The 21303-nt window shown below is 37.2% G+C and overlaps 1 protein-coding gene across 2 annotated transcripts in view; it reads right to left on the bottom strand.

Annotated features, from left to right (window-relative positions):
- The window catches only part of LOC106081782 (lysophosphatidylcholine acyltransferase), a 37212-nt gene that overhangs the window by 3469 nt on the left and 12440 nt on the right, over window positions 1-21303 (bottom strand). For both annotated transcript variants that reach the window (XM_013243984.2, XM_059366439.1), the window contains 7 exons: window positions 5942-6087; window positions 5668-5885; window positions 3016-3283; window positions 2799-2936; window positions 2596-2721; window positions 1810-1960; window positions 1635-1736 (listed from right to left, as the gene is read on the bottom strand). In XM_013243984.2, the coding sequence (XP_013099438.1) occupies window positions 1635-1736; window positions 1810-1960; window positions 2596-2721; window positions 2799-2936; window positions 3016-3283; window positions 5668-5885; window positions 5942-6087 (1149 nt within the window). The remainder of the gene's footprint in view (window positions 1-1634; window positions 1737-1809; window positions 1961-2595; window positions 2722-2798; window positions 2937-3015; window positions 3284-5667; window positions 5886-5941; window positions 6088-21303) is intronic.

Below are 21303 nucleotides of genomic sequence, written 5' to 3'. Positions count from 1 at the left end.
CTGATATATAAAAATCAAATTGTGTTTGTTTGTCGGATTGTTTGTTTGTTTGTGTGTTCCTTATAGACTCACAAACGGCTGAACCGATTTTCATGAAAATTTCACTGATGGTGCATAATGATCCCGTGATCCCAAAATTTTTTGATATCTGAAGGGGGGCGGACCCTCCCCTTACCCTAATTTTCGGAAACACCAGATCGAAATATTGTATGCTCTCTTATAGTAACCTAAAAATACAAATTTGGTATCCAAATTTCGGATGGGGTACCTAAGACGCCGCCCACCCCCAAAACCTACCAAATATATATATTGACTTCATGCAATATGGGACTCAAATGAAAAGTTAGAGGAACCACCCCAATCCCCAAAACTCCCCCCAAACAGGGCTTATTTACTGACCAGAAGAATACAAATCTGATATCCAAATGTGGGGCCAATTGTTTGGGGGGCCGCCCAAAAACAACCCCTAAAGAGGACGTATTTACGATCATAGCAATATGGGGCTCAAATAAAAGGTCTTTTGGAGTAAAGAACAAATTTGCCCATGGGGCCACCCCACCCCCATAACACCATCCATATAGAACGTTTTAATTGACCATTCCAACATGGGGCTGTAATAAGAGGTATTTTAGACCAGAGTAGACTACAAATCTGACCAACTGCCTAGGGGACGTCCCACACCCATAACAACCCCCCAAATAGGACGCATTTGTATACCATGACACTTTGGGTCTTGAAGGGAGTGGATCTCGATATTGATAGTTTTTAGGGCCCATACCCCAAACCGTAGATATTTGCTGACTTTTGCAATAAGGGGTTTAAATGAAAGGTAGATGAGATTAGAAGACTTATTTGAAGTCCAATTTTGAAGGTGTGATATGGGGTTCAAATAAATGATGTTTGAGAGTAGACCACGAAGCTGATATATTTTCAGGGCAGTGTTTGGGGGACCACCTCATTCCCCAAAACATCCCTAATTCGGGCATATTTTCCGACCACGTCAATGTGGACTCAAATTTTGGGGCCAAGTGTTTGAGGAAGCCTCATCCCTCAAACTCCCCATAAACCAATGGTAATATGGGGTTTAAATAAATGGTATTTGAGAGAAGAACACGATGCTGATATTTTTTCAGGGCCACGTGTCTAGGTGACAACCTCAACCCCGAAAAAACCCTAAATCGGACAACATGACAATATCGAGCTAAAATAAAGACTTTTAAGAATGGAGTATATCTAACACCCCCGACGTTAATGACCCAAAACCATCCGAGCGAATTCATAGACCGATAAACCATATGAGATTCAGATAAAGATATTTAGACAAGCGATATAGATAAACTATTTTCGTAGCATGGTATTTCATTAAAAGCTCTTTGATTATCGAAAATAACTATTCAAAGGATAATTTTGTTCCACATAAAGTAAAAGAAAGCGTAGCGGATCGGGCCCGGTTTAGCTAGTATTGTATGTAATTCACAATCCTAAAAGGCCATTTGTCATTCAAAAACTCAGTGATTACTACTTTCGAGGTATAGATATAAATATTTATGTTACTTTTTATAGTCCCACTAAACACGTGCCAATCATCTAAGCGGAAAGTAATAAAAATAAAAAATTATATTCTCTTAACTTACCTTTGTTATGGCTTTTAAATACTCAATGGTCTCAGCATTATTCATCTTACAAAATAATGAACATAAAAGTAGATTTTTTAAACTAACTGTGCCCGTATGACGCTGAAATGATAAAAAAAAAAACAATAAATTGGTAAAAAAAAATAATAATAAAAATTAACTCTCGAATACTTACATAATCCAATACTGCAAACAAACGTTGTAAATGGGGATTTTTTAAATTAACTTGTAGTAATTCCGAGAATGTCAAAAAGTCTAATTTATCACGATTTGGTATGGTTGAGAATGTTTCAGTCAATTCAAGAATGCGTTCTGAGTTAATAAGACTGAAAATAAAAGAAAGGAAAAATAAATTAGTCTACAACGACCACAAGAAGCTTCAATTTTGGCTTTTTTGGTAGAAATTTCCATCCAACCGATATCATTGTAAAATGCAAAAAAGTTTGCTAATTTTGCCCATGAACATGCCACTAAGGAACAGGGCCAAACTTCTCACATATCAATGAGGGCAGTCCGATTCAAGTTTAAGCTTAATGCTGAGGGGCCTTCTTTTCATAGCTGAGTCCGAACGGCGTGCCGCAGTGCGACACCTCTTTGAAGAGAAATTTTACATGGCATAGTACCTCACAAATGTTGCCAGCATTAGAAGGAGAAAACCACCGCTAAAAATTGTTTCCTGATAGTCTCGCCAGGATTCGAACCCAGGCGTTTTGCGTCATAGGCGGACATGCTAATCTCTGCGCTACGGTGGCCTCCATTATCCGATATCATTGCTTCCACCTTATATTTGGTCTGTACATGCTCTGTGTTTCAAAGCATGACAGCTGTGCAGTGGTGGTTTGCTCAATCACATCGGCTTCTTTAAATTGCAGAGCATATGCAGACCAAACATAGAGTGGTAGCTTTTAAATACTCAACTAAATTCATGTTTTATGTTTTCTTAACCCCTTTTCCAACTCACTTTAATATATCTAAAGTCCTTTCGATTTCAACAATATCACCAGATAAGGGTATTTTTAATTCACGCGCTCTGGTCATCACAATGACATCTTCAAAAGAGTATTCTGAGGTGGGAACGCCCAAGGCTCTGAAATTAATAAGAAAAATAACGGCAAATACTTTAGGAATTTATTCAAATGATTTCAAAAATTTCCTGCGACTCACTTGGCCATAACTTCTCGCACATTTTTGGCATACAAATTTGGATTGGCCTTCTCCTCTTCGGATGGATAATAAACTGGTAAAAATTCGATTTCACAACGATTATAAAAACTCGCCATAGTCAACCAGAGTAGCCGCAATCTGCATATAAAATGCAAAAGAATGAAAAATACAAATGGAATTCTTTGCCTTTATGTTTATGTCAGCTATGTATACTTACACTCCTGGCCCATCCCAGGTCCAGGTAAATGTATCATATTTATTTGGATATTTCAATAAAACCGGTTGTACTGGCACACCCGGATAAAAGGCTCCGCCTTTAAATTTTATCAACGCTTGACGATTTGTACAAGTACCCTCGGCAAATATGGCCACCTGTGGCCAATCCTCCGAGGATCGTGCCCGATCTACTATTTCACGTATGGTATTCTGACGTGAATTGGGATCTTCACGCTGCACATAGATGGGCTGGGCGTAATTGATGATTTCTAAAAGAAAGAAGAAAAAGCAACAATTAGAATGTGAAAGACATTTTTTTTTTTTGAGATAAGAAAAAACCTTTGTGAATAATGGAAGAACACACAAAAATAGGAGTCACGCTTAGCATGAATCGGATACCATTCATTTTTTATTCGCATTTATCATTCACCCCGCAAAGGTGAATAATTGTATTTTATCTCTTTCTCTCTTGCTCTTTTATCTAATCTCTCTCCCTCTATCTCTCTACAGAGATGATGTTATTGTTGCTGTAGCAACTTGTTATGCCTTATCCTTACTTTAATGCTTGGATTCTGTTAAATATCCAGATATAAGAATTTTGATATTTCGTCAAGCTCCTGTAGGTGAGCAAGCTAGTTTCGGTCCAAAAGACCGATCGCCGCTGGAAAAAAGTGGTCATGTGAAACCATGCACAGATCCCTTTTTTGTGCATCCCGAGTGCGACAGGGTTAAGGAGGAGAGCCATTCGTGGTCTCCGAGCCGATGAACAGCCATCACAATTTACCGCGAAGTTACGAATGTCATCCGTGGCGCCAAATCATCTAAGGTGTTAGGCCCCGACGGAATCTCTACATTGATGTTGAAGAATCCGAATTCACCTGGAGTTGAGTACCTTACTACCATCCTCAATCTATCTTTGAACACTCTTATAGTTCCGGATGTCTAGAAAATGGGCAGAGTGATCTACTGATCCCTTCACTCAACAGTAGTACAGACGCTTGAGGCATTACTCCTCCCGAGCCTCGTAGGAGAATTTTCATTCGCTGAGCATCACCATGGATTCCGATGACTGCATAGCACAACAACTGCTTTATTTATATGTGAGCTGTATCAAGCTATAGATCGATTCACACCATATTGGACACGTATGTTGAAGGTCACGGAAGAAGCCGTTGCACAAAATTTCTGCCAAATCAGATGAGAACTGCGCCCTCTAGAGGTTCAAGAAGACAGGTTATGTACAGATTTGCGCCATATTTAGCACAGTTATTGGAAGTCATATTGGGTTGAAGTTGATGATGACCAAATCAAAGCATTAATCGAATTGGATCGTCATGTAACTGAGCGTGAGATAGGAGAGAAGTTAAATATACCAAAATCAACCGTTCATTATCACATAAAAAGTCTTGTACTGGTGAAAAAGCTTGATATTTGCGTACCACATGTATTGAAAGAATTCATTCAACAAACAGAATCAACGCTTGTGATATGCACCTTAAACGCAATGAATTCGATCCGTTTTTAAAACGAATCATAACTGGAGATGAAAAATGGATTGTTTACAACAATGTTAGTCGAAAACGATCATGGTCCAAGCATGGTGAACCAGCTCAAACCACTTCAAAGGCTGATATCCACCAAAAGAAGGTTATGCTGTCTGTTTGGTGGGATTGGAAGGATGTGGTATATTTTGAGCTGCTTCCAAGGAACCAAACGATTAATTCGGATGTTTACTGTCAACAATTGGACAAATTGAATACAGCCATCAAGAAGAAGCGACCAGAATTGGTCAATCGTAAAGGTGTCATATTCCACCAGGACAACGCTCGACCGCACACATCTTTGGTCACTCGCCAAAAACTGAGTGAGCTTGGCTAGGAACTTTTGATGCATCCACCATATAGCCCTGACCTTGCACCATCAGACTACCATTAATTTCGATCTTTGCAGAACTCCTTAAATGGTAAAACTTTCGGCAATGATGAGGCTATAAAATCGCACTTGGTTCAGTTTTTTGCAGATAAAGGCCAGAAGTTCTATGAGCGTGGAATACTAAATTTGCCAGGAAGATGGCAAAAGGTTATCGAACAAAATGGCAATTATATATTTGATTAAAGTTCATTCTAAGTTTTATTAAAAATGCATTTACTTTCTTTTAAAAAATCCGCAATTACTTTTTGAGCAACCCAATAACAAAACACCAACAATTTCAGCCAAATCGGATGAGAATTGCGACCTCCAGCGGCTCAAAAAGTCAAGATCCAAGATCGGTATATATGGCAGCTATGAACCAATTTAAATCATACTTAGCACAGTTATTGGAAGTGATACCAAAACACCACATGCAAAATTCCAGCCAAATTGGATAAGAATTGCGCCCTCTAGAGGCTTAAGAAGTCAAGACCCAAGATCGGTTTATATGGCAGATATATCAAAACATGGACCGATTTGGCCCATTTACAATCCCAACCGACCTAAACTAATAAAAAGTATTTGTGGAAAATTTCAAGCGCCTAGCTTTTCTCCTTTGAAAATTAGCGTGCTTTCGACAGACAGAAGGACGGATCGACTTAAATGACATGACGAACAAGAATATTTGTTAATAAAAAATTTTGTCCTGGATTCATCCTTTGGAATTTTTTCGTTAACTTACTTCCCAACAAAGGTATATCCGATGTTTCCTGCTTCGCCACAATAGCGGGGGGACCAGCGGCAACCACAACTATGGAATCGACATATGATGAGTGGGGTGCCACTACCATAATTGGAGCTTCTTTGGCCGAGGCACGTTGACCTTTAAAGGTTATGTAATGAAATGATCCTGCAGCATATAAAGAACGCATGCATACTTGTACCAAGGTTCGAACCTTTCTGAAAAGCAAAACACACAGTTAAACAACTTTCATAAAGCTATAATAGAAACTTACTTGCGCCAGCCGGACATGGGACGTTTGTTAATATCCTCCACTGTGGTGCCATACAGGCCAATACTGGCAAATACCCAGGCGGTGACCAAAGACAATATACAACCCACCACACGTAGGGGCACCAAGAGAACGGTAAGTACATAAATCTACAAATATAGGAAAAACAACAACAACAATTAGGCACAATTTTAAAACAAAGTGGATTAAATGTACGATTAAATAAGAAAAACAAAAACGTCAGAAAATAAATATTGATCTCATTTATTTTCTTTAATAAATGTGCTAAGCGACTAACAGACAGACTACATGATTAGATAAGGAAATATCGAACGATGACCACCAGACGACGCATAACCTCCGCAAGAAATGCTTTCATATAATTTATTGATAGAACGATAGATAATTTCGCTTTAGTTGTGCTTGGCCCAGAGATTTGTAAACGCATTTGAATGTCGCAAATTTAAAACGGTCACGCAATTGTGAATGTCATTACTCTGGATTTAATGGGAAATGATGCAAATGAATTACAACATTGCCATAAGCTCATTAAGGCAAATAAAAGTAAGACAAAAAAATTATCATTAGTAATTTGTTTACATTCTGTAGGTGTTTGTACGTGAGCCAGTCAGTAGCTCTGGCATTTTTGTTTACCGATTGGCTTTTGTTTATAGATTTTGTTCCAAGAGTAAACAGATTCAGTATATGCGAAAACATTTAAATCGCATCTGCATTGTTGTTATTAGCGAACATCATTCTTCCATAGCCAATGTTTCACCTTGCAAATAAATTGTTTTTTTCTTAATTATGCGTGAACTGGTTCTTTTTTTTCATGGTATAAAGGCAAAACAAAATAAATTGTTCCTTTTCTTTAACGATCATAACCTCATATGCAGATAATCATCATCATCATCATATATACATCATATAAACTATCGAATGTTATCAGTTTAAAATAACTGCAGATTTCAATATCTGCGACAGTCGAGGGCGGTTTTTGGTTCAGAAATACGTTCTCCATAGATTTAATGGCTGTCTGAGAAGATATTTATGCCAATCATCGTAATGGCATTATATCTTAGCCATTCCACTACTTCCTTAATTGCAAGGATCTCCGCTTGATACACACTGCAGTGGTCGGATAACCTCTTCGATATGACCAGTTCTAGATCTTTAGAGTACACCCGAAAGCCCACATGGTCGATTAGTTTGGAACCATCCGTATAGAAGTCTTTGTAACTTCTGTTATCAGGGATATCGTAGTTCCAATCGGTTCTATCAGGAATAGTGGTACACTACTTTTAATCAAAAAGCGGATCAGGTAGGGTGTAATCCACACTACCTGGAACATCGGATATTGTATAAACATCGGATATTGTATCAAGAATAACACAGTGTCCGTTGCCGTCACAAGACCAATGAGAAAGCTCCCTTAACCTCACGGCAGTGGTCGCTGCAATATGGGTAGCCACAATATCCAGAGTCATAAGATGTAGCATTAAATTCAGTGCATCAGATGGTGTCGTCCTCAGTGCGGCTGTGATGCACAAACAAGCCATTCTTTGCATCCGGTTAAGTATTTAGCAGCAGGTGGATTTTTGAAGCGCCGTCCACCAGACAACAACACTATATAGCATAATAGGTCTGACAACTGCAGTATATACCCAATGCATGACACGCGGTCTAAATCCCCAACTTTTGCCAATGGCTCTCTTGCAGGTGTATAGGGCAAGAGTGGCCTTTCTTGCCCTTGACAAAATGTTGGATTTGAACTTCAATTTCCTGTCCAGCAAAACACCCATGTATTTTGCAGTTTCTGTAAATGGAACATTCTCTCCACCCAAGAAGACAGGTTCCACTGTAGGCAACTAGTACCTCCTGCCTGTTCCTGGTAATAAAGTTCGGTTTAACCCCTTTATTACAAATAGCCAGATTGCAACTTATAATATATTAAAAAAAAGCAACTCACCCCTTTCGTTGACATCTGAACTTCCCCATATCTGGTGATGTGCATTAGCATCACTTCCTACAATGAGGCTTTTCTTCCCTACAGAAGCAGCCTTAACAAGCGGCTTAAGGTTTGAAGCCGGCCTCTCTGAATCGTGTGCCATATATAGGGAAGGAAATAAACGTTGGCCAGATCACTACCATCCAACTCTGACCATCAATCGTACCAAACAGTCACACGTTGAGAATTGAGAGGCTTCTCAACAATAACTCTTAGGTTTTCCGAACCCCAGATGTGACAATTTTGCTGTATTTCGGTTCGACAAGGTGCTTTACGACGATTAATTTTGTGAACTGAGACAGAAAGTTTTCATCATTTTTATAGTGAATTTTAATAATTTGAATGCGTTGTTGATGCATGTATCATTCCATTTTTATACCGACCCCCATAGGATGGGGGTATACTAATCTAGTCATTCCGTTTGTAACACCTCGAAATATTGATCTAGGACCCCATAAAGTATAGATATTCTTGATCGTCTCGACAATCTGAGTCCAACTAGCTGTCCGTCTGTCGAAATCACGATAGCTGTCGAATGAGTGAAGGTCGTTGGGTATTGCAAATGGGCCATATCGGTTCAGTCTGGGATGTAGCTCCCATATAAACCGATCTCTCGATTTGACTTTTTGAGCCCCTGGATTTTTTCATCCGATTTGGCTGAAATTTTGCACATAGTGTACTGCTATGACTTCCAACAACTGTGCCACGTACGGTCAGTATCGGTCTATAACCTGATATAACTCCCATATTTTAGCAGAATCCATTGTGGTGGGTTTTCAAGATTCGGCCCGGCCGAACTTAGCACGCTTTTACTTGTTAATAATGGTGTAGTTTCTACTTGTCAAATGTCAAAGAATAAAAGCTTTAAAAGTGACGCTACAGCTAAAAGCGAATATAGTACCACCCTTAACTAGAGCTGGCAAACTATCGATATTCGCAACATTCAATATTTTCGATAGTTTTAATAATAAAAAATATCGATAATTTCTCATCACCTATATTTCAAACGAAAATCAGGAGATCGATTTAATAGAAGCAATATCAATGCACGGACAAAAATAAAACCAAGGTTAAAACAGTCAGTTGGTAGTCATGAGAGAAATCATTGTACATAACGTTAGTCTAATCGGATGAAAATTGCGCCCTCCATAGGCGCAATGTATCTTAAAGGATACATTCAGAGTCGGATTGCTTATTTTTAGTTTAGTTTTGCAAAAAATTAAACTTTTGCGTTAGTATCCATCGGAAAAATAACAATCGATATTCAGTCAAAAAATTAAATATCGATAGAGCCATCGATATTTTGCCAGCTCTACCCTTAACGTAATTTTTTCATATATTTTTTTTATATTTTAGAAGTGATCACGTTTAATAAACTGGATGATGTAAAAAACTAATATTAATTTCAATTTGGTTTCTAAAGGCAATGTTAACAAATAAAGTGTTAATTCACTTTAAATAAGCAATTAGCAAAGCTGTTGAAGTAGATGTATAGAAGTCACAGGAACTTCAAACAAGCAAAAAAAAAAATAAGAGCGTGCTAAGTTCGGCCGCGCCGAATCTTATACACCCTCCGTGTTATCTCTTTTTAGGCAAACAAAGAATAATGGAAAAGAATTGTTTTGCTATTGGAGATATATCATGTTATAGTCCGATTCGGACAATAAGTAAATTGAACGTTGAAGACCATAATAGAAGACATTGGGTAATATTTCAGTCCATTCGGATAAGAATTGCGACTTGTAGGGGCTCAAGCAGCATATTCGGGAAATCGGTTTATATGGGAGCTGTATCGGGCTATAGATCGATTAAGACCAAATTGGGCACGTATGTTGAAGGCCGTTGTACAAAATTTCGGCCAAATCGGATAAGAATTGCGCCCTCTAGAGGCTTTAGGAATCAAGATCCCAAATTGGTTTGTATGACAGCTATATTAGGTTATGTATCGATTTGAAACATATTTATCACAGTTGTTGAAAGTCATAACAAAATACTACATGCTAAATTTCAGCCAAATCGGATAAGAATTGCGCCCTCTAGTGGTTCAAGAAGTTAGGATGCAAAATCGATTTATATGGCAGTTATAGACCGACTTAAACCATATATGGCATAGTTGTTAAAAGTCATAACAAACAACTTCATGCAAAATTTCATGCCAAATTGGATGAGAATTGCGCCCTCTATTGGCTCAAGAAGTCAAGATCCAAGATCGGTATATATGGCAGCTATATAAAGTTATGGTCCTATTTCAACCATACTTTGCACAATTGTTGGAAGTCATAACAAAACACTTGATGCAAAATTTCCAAATCGGATGACAATTGCGCACTCTAGTGGGTCAAGAAGTCAAGATAAATGATCGGTTTATATCGCAACTATATCAGGTTATGAACCGATTTGAACCATACCTAGTTTTTGGAAGTGATAAACGTGTAAAATCTCAGCCAAATCGGATCAAAATTGCGCCCTCTAGATGCTGAAGAAGTCAAGAGCCAAGATCGATTTATATTGCAGCCATATCAAAACATGGACCGATTTGGCCCATTTACAACCCCAACCGACCTACACTAATAAGAAGTATTTGTGCAAAGTTTCAAGCGGCTAGCTTTACTCCTTCGAAAATTAACGTGCCTTCGACAGACGGACGGACGGACATGGCTAGATCGATTTAAAATATCATGACGATCAAGAATATATATACTTTATGGGGTCTTAGAATCATATTTTGAGGTGTTACAAACGGAATGACGAAATTAGTATACACCCCATCCTATGGTGGAGGGAATAAAAGTACGTAGTGCAAATATTTTAAACACGTGAGAATATTTAAAAAAAAATATATAATCATCCCATTTGTCATGCAAATGTAAAAAATGTGATTTTGAAATGAGACTTGCTAGGCATATGGAGAAAAAAGCTAAATTTAGAAAATAATGATCTAGTGCCACTGAGAAGATGTAAGCGACAAATGATCAATTTTAATGTCGCTCCCATTTGATATCGTTTCATTTTACAGTTATACAAATGTGAATAGGTAATGCTAAACAAGTATTTCTTTATCGATATCCATCAAAAAGTCGAAAGAATATCGCTTACATTATTCTGGGGGTAAAGGGCTCAATATAATTTAAAGGAATTTTCCCCCCCACTAATACAAATTTGCCTGCAAGACTGCAACTACATTTCTTTATAAAATTCAATTAAAATGCAATTATAATTATTATGTATTCATTTATTCATAAAGCGTGCTACATTTTACACAAAACGTTTCATTAATTAAACTTGAATAAATTACTAATTTGAAATGAAAGGCATTGCTTAATAAACCTTAACACCGTATTCCCTAGTCCAGCAATTGCATACGCAACTGAAAGCCAAGTCTTTACAATAAAACAACCTTTAGACCCTAACGCCCCACCACACTAGACCACCTGATGATAAGGAATATTATCGTCATCGAAGACGAAACATTGTAAACCACAGTTGCTTGAGGAGACGCATTCAATGTCAATGCTAAAAGAACCAATACAATAACAAACACAGGGCCATTCATTCATTCATGCACTCCACTATTCGGAAGTGGTATTAACGGATTAGTGTTTTTTTTTTCTACCAACCAACACGTTCTACACTCTGAGGTTGATGATCGATATTGGCTAGAGGCAGCAACAACAACAATTGCACAAGCAGCAACAGTAAAAACACCAAGAGAGCTTTCGCATTCTCTTGATTGACAATGACTGTGACACACTTTTATTGCTGTGTGTGTGTGTGTTTTTTTTTAATTTTTTTAGCTTGTTTTATTTTATCTATGTCTCTGCTTCTTCTTGCATATGGGCTGATTTTGCAATGATGCTTTGTGTGAGAGAAAGTGGGTAAACAACAGTTTTTTAAAAATAAAAATTCTCTTGAATTCTCTGATAATATCGTGTATCGTATTGCTTATCTCTTATAACGAACATTCTTGGCCAGTTCTGGCAAAAGTATAATAAAAGAAATTACTCAATCGCATTTTCATGTGAAATTTAACACCTTGGACTATTCTAGTTAAACAATCTATAACTGCAAAATTAATTAAAAAGGTTTTTGAATTTTATCTTTAAAATAAAGAAAGGTTAATCATAAATTAAGCATAAGGGTCAACATTAAAAAAATGGTAATTTAAAAATAAACAAAGGACTTGAGAAAGAAAGAGCAACACATTGAGGCATTTTGCTACAGATCACACACAGTGGTACAAATATCTGTCAAACTACATGATATCTGTTGCATAGACAGCTCATTACATTTTTTACACCGAAAGCATTTACTTCTGAATTTATTAAAGACTAGCCGAACCCGGCCTGCTCCGCTGCGCCTTCTTTAAATCTCTAATATTTGGTTGCCCAAAAAGTAATTGCGGATTTTTTAAAAGAAAGTAAATGCATTTTTAATAAAACTTAGAATGAACTTTAATCAAATATACTTTTTTTACACTTTTTTCTAAAACAAGCTAAAATTAACAGCTGATAACTGACAGAAGAAAGAATGCAATTACAGAGTCACAAGCTGTGAAAAAATTTGTCAACGCCGACTATATGAAAAATCCGCAATTACTTTTTGGACAACCCAATATATTTTTAGGGTGGGGACACTTCGCCCTGATGCGTATATCGGATATGGGTGGCGATTTGGGGGTTAGGGAGAGGATCCGCCTCCACCCGATATCTAAAAATTATGTAGCCTGTGTTTTCTTCCAAACAAACGTACACAATTTATGAAAATGTTAAGAAAATCACTTTAGCCAAGTATCATACAGTCATAATGGGTCTGATGCTTCGATCTTATTTTGTATGCCAGATTCGAAATCTACTCCCGAATACATTTCATTTGAGCCCCATATTAAAATGAACGTCCAATATGTCTGTTTAAGGAAGTTTTGAGGTTGGGTACTTAGACTCAAGTTTTAATACCATAGCCGTATTCTACTCTCCAATACCTTTCATTTGATATTGTCCCGATCGGTCCACTTTTGATTTTGGGTTGTGCTTTTGGCATAAGGGGGAGGGTCCGTCTCCCACCCGATATCGAGAAATTATATAGCCTATGTTTCCTTCCAGACCAACCTACAAAACTATGAAAATTTCAAGTTAATCGGTTCAGCCGTTTTTGAGTCTAAACGGAACAAACAAACAAACACAAATTGTATTTTATAAATAAAAAGTATTTAAAAAATGATTTGTAGTTTTTTATTTTCTTTATTTAATATCATATACTGTCTAAAATAATTCAAAATTTTATATTTTTCCTCTTTTAATTTACTAAAGAACTATCCATTTTACTTATTCATTAACTTTCCTTTTCATAAAAATTTTGAATGAATTGTATGGAATCCATAGAAGTCAAGTTGGTCTGGCCAGACCAATCTTCGCGTCTTTGGGTTAAATACATTTAGGATTTCATGTTTTAGTTATGACAATATTCTTTTATGTGTTGCTTGTTTTTGCTTTGAGTGGTAATAGCTGAGATTATTTTCAAATTTATTTATAAAGTATATTTTTAAACCATTAAAAACAAGTAAGAGCGTGCTAAGTTCGGCCGAGCCGAATCTTATATACCCTCCACCATGGATCGCATTTGTCGAGTTCTATGCGTGGTATCTCTTTTTAGGCAAACAAAGAATATTGAATAGGAACTGTTTGCTATTGGAGCTATTTCAAGTTATAGCCCGATTCGGACCATAACTGAATGCTGAACATTGTAAAAGTCATTGTGTAACATTTCAGTTTATTCGGATAAAAATTGCGCCTTGTAGGGGCGAAAGAAGCAAAATCGGGAGATCGGGTTTATATGGGAGCTGTATCAAGCTTTGATCGATGCAGACCATATTAGACATGTATGTTGAAGTTCATGAGAGAAGCCGTTGTACAAAATGTCTGCGAAATCGGATGAGAATTGCGCCCTTTAGAGGCTCAAGAAGTCAAGATCCCAGATCGGTTCATATGGCAGCTATATCAGGTTATGTACCGATTTTCGCCATAATTAGCACAGTTATTGGAAGTCATAACAAAGCACCTCATGCAAAATTTCATCCAGATCGGATGAGAATTGAGTGCTCTATTGGTTCAAGAAGTCAAGATCCAAGATCGGTTTATATGACGATTTGAATCATACTTTACAAAGTTGTTGGAAGTGATACCAAAACACTACGTGCAAAATTTCAGGCAAATCGGATGAGAATTGCGCCCTCTAGAGGCTCAAGAAGCCAAGACCCCAGATTGGTTTATATGACTTCTATATCAGATTATGTACCGATTTGAACCGTACTTAGCGCAGTTGTTGGAAGTGATTCCAAAACACCACGTGAAAATTTTCAGTCAAATCGGACGAGAATTGCGTCCTCTAGAGGCTCAAGAAGTCAAGACCCAACATTGGTTTATATGGCAGCTGTATCAAAACCTGGACCGATTTGGCCCATTTACAAGCCCAACCGACCTACACTAATAAAAAGTATTTGTGCAAAATTTCAAGCGCCTAGCTCAACTCCTTCGAAAGTTAGCGTGCTTTCGACAGACAGATGGACGAACGGACATAGCTAGATTGACTTAAAATGACATCACGATCATGAATATATCTACTTTATGGGGTCTCAGACGCATATTTCGAGGTGTTACAAACAGAATGACGAAATTAGTATACCCCCATCCTATGGTAGAGGGTACAAAAAAGAAAGCAAAAATTATGAAATGATATAAATTTGGATGCAAAAAATATACATATGTCGCAAAATTTGTTTTTGTCCAATAAATTGAATTAAAGAATATGGAACCATCGAAAAATTAACAATTTGGATATTAAAAATAAACCAAACAAATGGCATTAGCTGGTTATCATTCAAGGTTTAAAGGTCAGCGAATAACATTGACAGCAAGGCAATGATCATAGATTCTTGTACTATGTACCCTTTTAAGTAGTAGTTGCAAAAATAAATTCTGATTTATGTTGGTCGAATCACAAGCTATACAATCAAAAAAATTTAGACACCAACAAATGCATATGTATGCTTAAATATAGGCTAACTCATTCAAATCGAAGACCGCTTTTCGGTCGCAAATTAAAATGTTTGACTAAAAACATACAAACACGATTAATATGCGGCCATCTAGCATCGTCAATAATTCACAAAACACATTAGAATACAAAAGCACATAGACATAGACACCACATATCTTTTGAGCAGTTAGACATTTAGACTGGCAAATAGACATCACTATCATCATCATAATCGCCGCAGCCAAGCAAATTGATGTCAAGTGCACGGGTCTGCTGTTTGCCTTTTCATATACGATTAAATTTCAAGATGAGTTTCCGTCAACAGTCCATTGTGGAAATGGGCATTAGTTAAGGTAAGACGTATGTATATGATCAGAGAGGTGAAACCTCCATTTTCAAGTTTAGTAAAATATATGGTAAACAATAAAAATTAAATGCTTGCGTCAGAGGTTAAATGTGTTTTTTTTTTTTTGTTTCGATTTCTTGAAAGTAGCCGAAAAAAGTTGGATGGCAAAAATAATAGCCGAATTGCGTGTCACATTCTATTTATAAGTTAAAATTCTTTAGTTAAACTTCGTAATAAATTGTCCCATTTAAAAGCTAACAAACATATAGCCAGCCCAGTCTCACCTATTCTGAGTTAAACGTATAAGCGAAATCAGCTGATTTTTACATGCAAAGTGTTAGTTGCTTTGAATGCGAATAATGTATACCGTTTCATAATACCACAGTACTAAGATATATTCATTTACAGGTAGTAGCGGTTGCCCAACAACAAAATATTGAGTGTACTATCTGTCAAAATAAGTGATGAGTGAAACTCTGATTTTGTGTATGTTTCTTGGTCGCGCCATTTTTCGTTGTTTGTGTGTGTTATGGTTCTTACCCGCTATTTTTACAAGTATCAAATGACAATCTGTAATTAGTTCTTTGCATATTACAATTGAATCAGTTTCTTTTCGATATACAAAGTAGTGAGAAAAAACAAAATCACATTGATTTGTCTCGAAGTTAAGTAGTTTAGGGGTTAAAACGACCTGCTGCGAAACATTTGGTCGACCTGTTTTTTGGGATAATGAAACAAATTCATAAACAGAATACCGTTACCCTTAGGAACGCAAGCAAATTTAGTAAGAAAAAAAAAGAATTCAGTCTGTCATAAAGTTTTGTGGTGTATTGGCGTAAAGAAATCGCAGGTGCAAAAGAGTTTAATTTAAAAGAAATAAAGTGATATATTTTTGTTACGAATGTGAGAATATAATATGGATGATAATAAGCATGTAAAAAAAGTCTTAAAGCTTTGAAGAACTTTTATGGCGCTCTTCTGGGTAAGAATAAAAAAGATAACGACAATATATAATTTTGTTTTTAATAGTATATGTATGCTTTGTTTTTAGATTCCATTCCCGTGACAGATGTTTCGGGTTCAACAGAGGCACAATTGCGCAAAGCAATACATCACAAAAAGGCGGCATTTCAAAAAGTTAAATATTTTTGGTATATATTGACTAATTTTAATGATTTTTTAATATTTTTTTCAGCTTTTTTATCTTATGCATATCCTATACCTGAATTCTTCTTGTTTTGTTAGTATAATATTAATATAGAAATAAAACCAATTTTAACAAAAGACATTTTTTCGATGTATTTTGCATTGGGTTTATTTTAGCAATATGATCTCCGCTTATTACACTGTAATCTGCCAGGAATCGCTTACATTAAAACTAGGGTTAGGATAGTTCGATTGGCAAAATAGGCCAAATGCCCAACAACTAGTATTGTTCTGTTGCAAATAGGAAGCGAAAGGGGGTCAATCCACTACAAAAGCGGCCAACCCGCTGTACTGTACTTCAAGACTTTAGCAATTCTAGCACAAAACTAGTTCCCTACACCAGAGGGTAACTATAATACACACACACACACAACCAAAACTCGCTGACAGATAGTGCACTTTGCGAGAAAAATTGTACTCAGCTCTTAACGGTACACTACCTGGTAATTATGTCATGCCTGAACAGACCAGTGAAGAAAGCCGAACCGATAACAGCAGGTCCCGCGCCGTTTTCATCTGCTCGTGTGGCTTAAATTGAGCCAAAATCAACGAATTTTTCTAATTTGTCTCCTTTTCTTTCTTTGAATATTTTTTCGACCAACAATATTGAATGGTAAATCGTGTAGAGTTCTAATTTATGCACACGCCATTTTGAATCAGCGCAATCAACGAGCCTCGACCGCCGAACAAGATTTTGGCCAAGCCATCGACGATAAGGCAATAGCTTCGTTCGCTGCTCTCACCTCGCTACCACCCCGATCACCCTCTCTACTAAGTTCAGGAGTTCGACAAAAAGGACTATACAAGTCCGGCGACTGTATCACTCTCATTGAAGAAGCTCTTCCTAGCATATTCATCCGCCTTTTTGTTTCCCGGAATATCATCATGTCCGGGAGGCAAAGTTAGAGCTATGTCGTGAGCCCGGAGTCTATTCAGGAATTCTATAATCCGTCACGCTCACTGTTCTCCAATCCAATCCCCCAATCCTTAGGGGCCGCCATACTGTCCACATAAATCCCGAGTTTCGAAGACTGTAAATCCCTACCCAGAACTTCTTTAAGGGTATATTTATGACATAGGCCTAGGATAGGCCGTGCACTCGTCCAGCCGTATCACCGACATACCAATGTTTAGTGACTCGGAATATATCCCCAGCCGAGTCCCTGAATCCATCTTGGAGCCATTTTTGAAGACCGATGTATCATTCTCTCCAAACACCCTGCACCTTCTCTCGTCTGGGAAACTAAATCTCGAAGATCAATTCTCGAATAGGTGTGGTTGTTGTTATTGTAGAAGTGTGTAGTGTTCTATCTTTCGTCTGCTTGATTCTGTTGAGTGTCCAGATCTAGGAACTCTGCGACTAAAATGGGGTACGCCCAAATGTATCTGGGTCTGATACTAGTAGGTCTGGCTGGACAGTTAAACAGGTGACGTGTGATCCCTGGTCACAATCGGGACATACATCCTGTACGTTGCCATCAATCGTTGCTCGGTAGGAGATGAGGCGGCTGCATCTGCCGGATCTTAATTTAGCCAGAACTACTCTGGTGTGCCGCGGGAGGCCAATTTCTTCGGGTGCAATGGGAGGCGGTCGTTCTCCAAGGACCATATTCACCCGGTAGCTATTCGTTTCATCTGATACAGTGTCTGCATTAATGTTGTCTGGGCCTGCTTCCGCTTGATCTAGAGGTTCTCTCTTGTGGCGCTGGACCTCACGCTCTAGATCATGTAGATCTACCTTAAGGCTTCTGAGCAGTGAATACCTATTCACAAGATGATGATTGTTGATGATGTCTGTGCGATAACAGCCCAGAAGGTATTGTTGGACAGCAAGTAGTTATATCTTCGTACGGGTAGGATTTTTGTTGCCTGATGGAGTTGGTCCACGTGAGAACTGAGGAGACAGTCCGACGAAGTTTGAAGAGCGGCATTCTGACATATTCTGACCACACTGGAGCTGCGTAACTTGCCACAGACAGGTCAATTGCTTTGGAATGGAAGATAGCTAGAAGTAAAACAGTGCCGGAGATATCACCACGCCTTTAGCGCCAAAGATGGCATTCGTAAGACTCGTGGACCACGGATACGACGAATGGCTCTCCTAGTCTTATCACTCTCGAGATGCTCAATAAACTGACGGTTGAACAACCGGCACATAAATTCGGATCAATCACAGTTACGTCGCCAAAATTGACTGAGGGTCTGTCATCCCTTCTGCCGGGGTCGAGAGTCTTTATAGTAGACAACAGCTTGCCTAAACCGGGACCTAAATTACATTAATCCAAGAGTTCGGCTTAAGTTACCCTGTCTATTTCCAGATTCAGCTCGCTGATATAGGTAATAGGATCCGTGAAATGAATCATCACGCTCGTCTGCAAGTATCGCTGCCTGCGCCGGGATATTCGGTCACACTTGGGGTATTTGATCGGCTGGTATAAAGCGAGCGGCTGTTGTAAATGAAGTTTTGGAATTTTTTCATGAGAAGGTGGCGATCCTCGTCAAGGACCTGTGAGTAAGCTCGTTCCGGTCCAAAGGACCGATCGCCGCGGGAACATGATGGCTTTAAAACTTGATTGTTTCAATCAGGAAATTTATTGATCTAATTAACTTTTTAATTGAACTGCTTCAATCTCAAAAATGATAATATCAATCACAGTTTTTGATAAAGGTGATTAAAAAAATATCAATTAAAGAAATTTCATATTCAATTAAAAAAATTGCATATTCAATAAATAAAAATGATTGAAACACAGACTAACTTAATGAATACATACATTGGGGAAGTAAATTCTTGTTTCCTTTGACGTTATTTCCCTCTTTCCAAATATACCAATAAACTTGGTCATCAAACCACATACAAATATATACAGAACAAAATTCTTACAAATACAGAATTATCGCCTTAAAGATAACAACTATTTTAACTACGACAATGAAATTTACCACCAGATATTTGGAATTCCAATGGGAAACCCCCTTTCTCCTACAACAGCAGATATAGTTTTAGTCGATCTTCTTGACAATGCTATACATCATTTAAATAACAACAACACCACAATAAATTTCATATGCAAATATGTCGATGACACGCTATTGATAATTAAGAAGGATGACTTAGATAAGATACATGACAAATACAATCAGAAAATACAATTTACATTTGAAATAGAAAAAGACAACCATATAGAATATCTGGAGAGAATATGGAAAAATAACACATCAATGCAATTTGATGGGTACCAGAAGACTGTGGCATCAGGTAGAAACCACAGCACACAACAAAAATCACAGATAATCAACACCGCTAAAAGTTTTATCACCAGAGTACTCTGCATCAGTGACGAACAATTCCATCAAGACAATTTCAAAACAATAACCAAAATGTTAAAAACCAATAGTTTCCACACAAATTAGTTAATAAACTTTTCGACGAAATAAAATGCAAACTAAACAGCGCTTATGGCAACCCTACAACGCATGAAGAAACCAAACGATATTGTAGCTTCAAATACAACCCTGGATACACAGATAACAAAAGCTTAAGAACTTTAATGAACAAAACAAACAGAGCGAATCAAACAAGCAACAAAATATTCTCCAACGTCAAAACTTTAAACGACAAACAACAACAAAGCAATGTTGTTTACGAAACAGAATATAAGGGAACTGACGAAGAAGGCTGTGACTTACTATATGTAGAACCAATAAAAATTTGTATTTTCAATTAAATTTTTAGTTGAAAACTTTTTTTTTGTGCCCATGGTGCCCAAGAGAATAATTGGCTATTTCGCACACATATATTACAAATTAAACAGATATGTATCTTTATCTAGGTTTCTTTAATAGTTTTTGGAAAAACAAATAAAAAATCGCTGAGTGAATTATTTGAGAAGGCACTTCTTGTCCCGACGAAAGAGCGCCACAATGTTAAACTTTTGCCCATTTTATGGAAAATGCCTCAAAATTCGTACATAAGTAGCAAACACCTCTGCCTAAATGGCATATAAAATATCGATATTTTAAAGTATTTTCTTAAGTCACATATTGTCACAATCAGATGATGTGCGCGCTGAGCAATATAAATTTCTAAGTAAATGACAATGCATAACCATTTTTTATAGCATTAATCTACACTGAACAAAAAACCAAACTAGATTAATTTAATGAAAATGAACTATTATCAGAAAAATTATTATATTAAAACGTCTGTTATCTGTGGCATGATAGTGTGATGCACCACCACTCATTGGTTTCAACGTCAATGAACTAGTATGGTGATTCATTCAATTAATCTATTACGAAAACTCCAGTGCTATTATTAGAACGTTTATTGAATTACAACACACCGCTTATTTTATTCACTGGCTATAAAAAAGCATTGTATTGCTTTTTGGAATAAAACCGCAAAAAATATATTATGCGAGTGTGACATACAAAACCTGATGGGTTTTTACATTGATATTAAAGAGAAGATCATCTTCTGTTGTTGTTGTAACAATGTATTTATTGAACACGGAGACGGCAGCCATCTTCAATGAAGGACTCTGACCAACGTAAGAGTCTTAACATAATCAAAGAGTCTGGAGTCAATGTTAAAAAAGCCGTTAGCCAGAGAAACAATATAAAGAAGAGAAGGACTCAGCAGTTGAGTTAAGTTTGAAAGTGGAAAGAGAGAGTTTGGGGTAGTGATGTTGTTATTTACCCGTTATTTTTTTACTTTTTTATAACAAAAGTGTAGATGTAGATGTACGCATTAAACCAAATTGCATTCTG

Source organism: Stomoxys calcitrans, chromosome 4, assembly GCF_963082655.1.
Source record: "Stomoxys calcitrans chromosome 4, idStoCalc2.1, whole genome shotgun sequence".
Taxonomy (NCBI): Eukaryota; Metazoa; Arthropoda; class Insecta; order Diptera; family Muscidae; genus Stomoxys; species Stomoxys calcitrans.
This window is presented reverse-complemented; position numbering and strand designations above follow the sequence as displayed.